Below are 6,931 nucleotides of genomic sequence, written 5' to 3' on the forward strand. Positions count from 1 at the left end.
ATTTTTTCCTGTGAATTGGGAAAGTAATATACTATTTTCAATTGGGAATATGACCCAATAACAGCTATAAAATAAGCCCAAAAAATCCCTGATTATTCAAATCTATTCCACATATCAATACATCATACAGGGAATGTGTTTTTCTTATTAATTGTTCCAGAATATCCTCTTGTACAATTATTATTAACATTGATGAATTTATCAGTCAGTGTCTGCATCATCAATGCCATTTACAATTTTGAATATTTGAATCATAAAAAATGTTTGACAACAATGTAATAAAGTTGGAAGATACAAGTTTTTAAGTCTTTCATGATAATTGAAATGATAAAGTTTAAGTTCAAGATTGTCATTTAATTAGAGAGTTTTTAATTAAAGTATTGTCAAATTATTTGATCTGCTAAAGCTGGACTCCTGAGATATTTTGTTCTGGGTTAGAATCTTACACTTCAATGTGACGTCTGAGTGGAGATAATTGATCTCCTACACTAATAACATTATGTTACATAAGATATATATTTTCTAGGTTATATAGTTATAAACATAGTTATAAACAATCTCAACTCTTTTGTAAGGAAATAAATCAAGAGTTTTATTTTTACTGCCAGTCAGGGAGTGGATGGCCTGGTTGTATAACTGTAATAGTATAACTGAATCATTAGTCAACAAGACCTTGTTCATGAAGTAGACATGTGCTGTACACATGGTAGTCAGCAACAGAAACCATGCTGTGTGTGTGTGTCTGTCTGCAACTTCAGTATACCACCTATTTTTCCATGGTAATCAAATTGAAAACTGGTTATATTGTTTGTGGTGTTAAAACAGTTTAAACAAATGCTTGTTGGGTATGTATTTAATAGATTATGGACTGAACAAAATGTAAATTGTAAGTATTTAGAATAACGCTTACTTTTATAGAGCTATTCTTCACACACTTGATTGACTGTTTTTACAGGATATTAATTTTTCTATACAGGTGTAGCCTTACACATGTATTTATAGTATGCTAATTTATAATAATTAATATTATTTATGGAGCCTAATTTATAATATTATTTATGGAGCTATTGCAAGAAGGATGTTTTTAGATCCTGGTGATAGGTTTCCATTTTTGTTACATGTATAGTTTTAATTATTTTTAGTACCTAATGGTATGTAAAATGGAAAAAAAACGGCTGGTATTCCCTCCAAAAGAAGAGAAATATATCATGTAAATTAAAATTATTTCTTTCCTGTAGTGCTTTAGTATTTTTGACGAAATGGAAACAAAATATTTCAAATTGAGCACAGTAATTTAAGATACTTAAGGATTTACAGGAGACTTTGTTGAGTGGAAACCAGGTAAACTGGTCTCCCTTTGCAGGTTATGAAATATTCTTACTGGTATTAAAAACTTAAAAGGTAAATATAAACCCCAACAAATTGATATTAATTTAAATTTTAAACAAGTAGGCATAATAATCACTTTGTGTTCATGATGACTTGCCTTGGCCATTGATTACACTATGGTGATATTAAATTGCACCCAGACTATCTATAAGGTTAAACAGTTAACATTTCAATAACAAAATCCTTCAACTTTTACACTGAACAATTGAAAATTAAAAAAGCTCCGGAAAAGACCATTTTTTTTGTACAAATATTGCTTGATAAGGGTTTTAACACATTTTTGTGGCTATAAGTATTGCTTTGTGTAATGAAGAAGAGATGAGAGAGGATTGTACTACTGCCTTGTCTGAAGTAGCGATTTACGTCACCACAACTTCATGTAGATATTTATCGATTCACAATATTCTTGTGTTGTCTATTGATTAAACAATTTGCTATATTTTTTTTTTTGAGTCGCAAGGTTCTCCTGGAAATTTAAAAGGTTTACATGAGAAAGAGTTGTTTTTATAAAGGTGAAATATTGTTTTAAATCAGAGTGGGTAGTAGACATTTAATGGGAGAAGAAAAAAGAAATATGGGAGAGAAAAAAAGAATTTTTAAATTGGTAGTTGTGAAGAATTTTATGCTGAAAATTCTAAATTATTGAAACTATCATTTGACATTACATTAACATATGTTTTAAATGATTGCTCTTGGACAATTTATTTAAAACAGAAAAAAAAAAAAACTTTTGAGAAGGAATAAAGAAAACGCAGTACCTAAATTTTAATTTGGACTAAAATTGTTAAGCTGCCAAAACTTTGTTATTTTCACTTCTTTCACTTGTGTGTTAATCAAGGTCAAACAAAATAGTTGCTCATGCTTGCATAATATTCATTAAAATGCAATCTTTACATAATTTTCATTTCCAAATAGAATTTATCAATAAATTGAATAGCTGCCAAGTACTTGTTAATACTGAATTATTGACGCTCATTTTATCTTTTCAGGCATACAGATGTTAGACCTTGAGACAGTCCCTCGGATGGCAAAGATGCCAATGGATTTCGCAACATACCTTTTATCTTCAAGCCCTCCGGCTACTAATCTTGAACTTTTGAGCTTAGCTTTTGACCCTGAAGCTGCACGTGAATGGGCTCAAAGTCGGGCCAACAACCAGCAAAACAACAATGAACAAAACAATGAATGCCAGTTCAATGGTTGTGATGAGAACAGAAATTTCGTTAGTCGCAGAAAGGCCATCAAACCAATCATTATAAAGAAAGATGATACACAAAACGAGTGTGATGATATGTCGGAAGCTTCTTGTGATTCAGGACGGGTAACTCCAACCAGCCCTTGTTCACCTCGAACCAGTAAAAAAGTTTCCTTTGCGGATCACAGAGGCTTGGCATTAGTAACTGTTCGAATAATGACAGAACCTTCGGACCATCCCCCAAAGTTAGCAGCAGAGGTTATGAAGAGCATCACAAATGGTGAAAAGGCAGTTGTTTCGGGACTACCTCCTTACAAATTAAAATTTACACAACCTGCCTCCGACTACATGGCATTCCGTGATAAAATCGAGAAAAACTGCATTTCTCTGGAAAATGTTATTTTACGAGACTACACTGTTCTCGGAACAATTAAGGTGAAGAATATCTGTTTTGATAAACGGGTATTTGTAAGGTGCACATTTGATTCTTGGAATTCTAGTCAAGACTTTGAAGCAAAGTTTGTACAGCCATTTGGTGGCAACTTGGTGCACAACTTTGATACATTTTCTTTTGAATTTGAAATAGATTCACATTGTGATACACAGAACAAAGTACAGTTTGCCGTCTGCTTTGAAACACCATCTGGACAGCATTGGGATAATAATAGTGGTGTGAATTATGAAATTCTTCCCACTGACTTCAGTTCAGCAGATGAGTATACAACTGAATCCTTGCCAACATCAACGCTTTCAACAAGGACAAAAGTGGACTCATGGAGCGAGTACAGCTGTTGGCGTCACGTCGATACATCATCACCATATTACTGACTTGTCATTAAAATCTAAAGCCTGCTTTCAGGCTTAAGATACTCTCGGACACCTTAATGGCAAATGGTTTTGTTTCAACAAACCATCAGATAACCATAGAAACCGATGGTCAGCAAGCTCATCAAGAGCGTAAGTTCAGCATATATTTTTATCAAGTATCGTCTTGGAAAATATATTGATAAGTTGTACAGTAAGCAACTCATAGTGATGTCAAGGTCATTCATCATACATGCTTTTTCCCTAGCGAAAGACGCGCAGACAAGTTCATGCAAAATGATGTACAAGAGATCAAAAGTAATAAATTGATTCTTCGGGAATCATAGTGCCATATTATGTGATCATAGACTTAAGTATTTGATGTCATCAAAGGACAGGAAAAGACGGCAGTAAGAGCTTTTTAGCATCTCTACTGGACAAGGACAACATTTCAGATGTCATAAGATAATATGAAAAATGCCAGCCTTTTTAAAAAGAGCTGAAGATCAAAAAAGTGCTATTCTAATTGAGGTAAAAGAACTTTGGACAATGGTGCTTTAGCAGAAACAGAGATAGAAGTGTGTGCCGAAAAAATTTATTTTGAAGTCCGAAGACTGCACCAGAAACTATGATACCTTAAATAATATGGTATGACCGTATTAAAGTTTTATGTTTGTAAATTTAAAAGAATGTTATATAAGATCATTTAATTAAGCTTAATTTTTTTTATTTTAAGCTTGATTTGAAATCATGGCTTGGGCATTTAGTTATGTTTTCAACTTTATTTATAGGTAGTAAACAAAGATTAGTTAGTAAGTTACTGACAGGTTTCTTTCAACAACAAAAAAGCGGCTTTTCAGTTTGGTTATTGCCCAGAGCATTGTAAAAGAATATCATCAAAGATATCGAAAATGGCATTTTACCAAATGATTTGTTACGGTATTATAAGTCCAAATTTTCGTTTGTTCTTAAATGATGACCCGTCCGCTATAGAATACTGTTTCTCTGAATGGAAATTTGAGCTTTTCAAATTTTGTAATTGTTTTTTTCATCAATAACTGACACAAATATTCATTACTTTTGCAAACAAATGAGTGTATAATACACAGCTACATTTATTGACTTGTTAATGGACGTAACTTACGTGACTTAATGTATATATTTACAAGTGTGTTTTTGTCCTTGACATTCGGCCAATATAATCAGCAAGGTCATGTGTAATTTACATATTTGTTAAAATGAAGTTGTTTTTGAAATTAAGTGTATTCATGTTAGAATGATTATATATGTTTTATTTCAAGCAATGTAATTTTGTTAGGTAAGGTTTGTATTGAAAGTAACTGAATCATGAAATAAGTACTATCTTGTCTCAAATATTTATGGAAATTTGAAATTCTCTGTCAGGCCAGAAATTATAATTGTTTGTTTCTTCATTTATGCATTGTATCTTTTGGAAATACGGACATTTCAATTCTAGAAATGTCAAACTCAAAATGGTGTATAGACAAATCAACTGTCTTCATAGTTTTGGAATCTAGTCTTGTTTCTTTATATTGTTCGGTATTTTATATATGAATTATTTAATGGTGTATAAATTCTACTTATCTAATTCCTTATATGGCATTTGAAGCCTAATTTGTTACATGAGTATTAAAAATCATTAGGATTGTGAAACACGGATAAATTATATAAGTACCTTAGTGTAGAGATATCAAGAGATGTATAGATATAAAAAAGACATGGTGTAATGATGCATGTAAATCTATTAAGATAACTTATGTGTTGTATGTTTGACAGTGAACTGTCGACAGTCAGTTCTGTTTTGACAGAAATTGTTTGCATAATTAAGATTTTTGCGCTTGAAGGCTTTTTTGTGAATGGTTGTCAAGATCTTGATTTTTGTTTAGATAATGACATTCAATGAAGAATGAATAAACGTAAATTAGCTTACATGTATGTAAGCAAAATTAAATTTTTAAAGATTTGAAAGAAAATCATACATGTGAGTTGTTTCACTGATGAAAACAAGTTCATTTTTTTGTGGTTTAATTAAGTTTATTTGCATAATTATGTGAGATGTTGTTTATACATGGTGAATCATCAAGGTTTATGAGGATTGTAAATGACGTCTGCTGTTAACAAATAATGTCTTATTTTACGGAAAATGTCGTCTTATATGAATAGTAATACAACATCTTAAATTAAGTTATAAAACTAGATTAAAAAAAATATGTACACTAAGGTGTCATTTAAAACAGAAACATTAAAATTATGACAGTGTTTTCTGCAGAAAATGATAAAGATTCAAATCGTCGTAAAGAAAACTGTTGCAGTATGGGTAATTATTGATCTCTCTACAGAGTATATGTTCTCCGCAGAGAAAGAAAAAACTAATGCGTCATACGAAATCAATATAACATTATGGCTGGGATTGTCATGTAACCTCGATGGCTGGGTTTACTGGCCGGTAAACTTGATTGACATTGCAAGCTGAATATATTTCGTAGACAACAATTGATGTATGATAACATTTGAAAAACTATCCCGAACTAATTCTCAACAGTTAACCAAATGTTTCATTTTTTTTTTTTTAACACAGGGGTTTATTAAAAAAAGAAAAACAGAATATTGATTAATTGAGCCCCTCAACATGTGTTGAAAAACGTGTCTTGGTTTTTTGCCCAAGTTTTACCTGAACTTTTTGCATGGGTGGTTAAACTGAGATGATCTTTAAGTTAATCTTTAGGTATTTATAAATAGAAAAGTATAAATAAAAGGTTTAAAATCATTGAATGGGGTTTATAATACTACATTCAAATTGCATTGCTTATCTGCAGCTAAACTGACTTTTTTTTTTCGGATTAAAAAAAAAAAAAAAAAAAAAAAAAAAACCCGAACACACTGTTTAACATTGCATACATATATTTAGCTTGTTTACAATCTTAACAAAAGGTGAAGGCCACTTGAAGGTAATGTCTATTTTTAGATATAGATAAGAGGAGTTAGTTTTCGTATATAAATACCAGGCTGTTTTGATTTTTGGACTGATTTTTAGCCATTCAATGACATTTCCTTTGAAGGAATGTGTTTTGGAAGACTGCATGTATACATATACATGTGTATGTTGTGACGTATTGAGTATTTTGCATTTGAGACATTGCAAATATGTTGAGTAATATCTAAACAATGGCCTAGTTATGTGCCACAGTGAGAAGTCAATGACCTAGCTGTTATCTATTTTGGAAAAAATAGTGCCAATTACATGACAACACTTTTAGAATTAGGTTTAAAATATGTTAAACTAAAAACATAATATATTATTTTGACTTTTGATCTAGTTGTTGGGTTGTTGATACAGAAAAGTTAAAAATTTAGTTTCCCACACTGGATGTTATTTTGTGTATGTTTTTCCCCTCAGAAAAAGTTTTATTATGAATAATGGTGCATTTATGAGTTATTTTAGTGGTTTTAATAAATACAAGTAGCATGTGATGAAAATGCTCCCTTGGCTCATAGCAATACTTGATATGATTTATCTGGCCC

General features: G+C 31.2%; 1 protein-coding gene across 4 annotated transcripts; it reads left to right on the forward strand.

The window, feature by feature from the left end:
• The first annotated feature begins 571 nt into the window (after positions 1 to 571).
• On the forward strand, positions 572 to 6,238 carry LOC132756196 (protein phosphatase 1 regulatory subunit 3B-like). 4 transcript variants are annotated; one of them, XM_060747210.1, is made up of 2 exons: positions 572 to 779; positions 2,379 to 6,238. In XM_060747210.1, exons 1-2 carry the CDS (start codon positions 704 to 706, stop codon positions 3,410 to 3,412), a joined length of 1,110 nt encoding a protein of 369 aa, XP_060603193.1. In that variant the 5' UTR covers positions 572 to 703; the 3' UTR covers positions 3,413 to 6,238. The 4 variants fall into 4 exon arrangements, with proteins under 4 accessions (XP_060603193.1, XP_060603197.1, XP_060603211.1 ...); XM_060747214.1 differs by lacking the exon at positions 572 to 779 and adding an exon at positions 820 to 886; XM_060747228.1 differs by lacking the exon at positions 572 to 779 and adding an exon at positions 1,174 to 1,210.
• Positions 6,239 to 6,931: the final 693 nt, after the last annotated feature.

Source organism: Ruditapes philippinarum, unplaced genomic scaffold (genome assembly GCF_026571515.1).
Source record: "Ruditapes philippinarum isolate M1 unplaced genomic scaffold, ASM2657151v2 ctg151_1_1_1_1, whole genome shotgun sequence".
Lineage (NCBI taxonomy): Eukaryota > Metazoa > Mollusca > Bivalvia > Venerida > Veneridae > Ruditapes > Ruditapes philippinarum.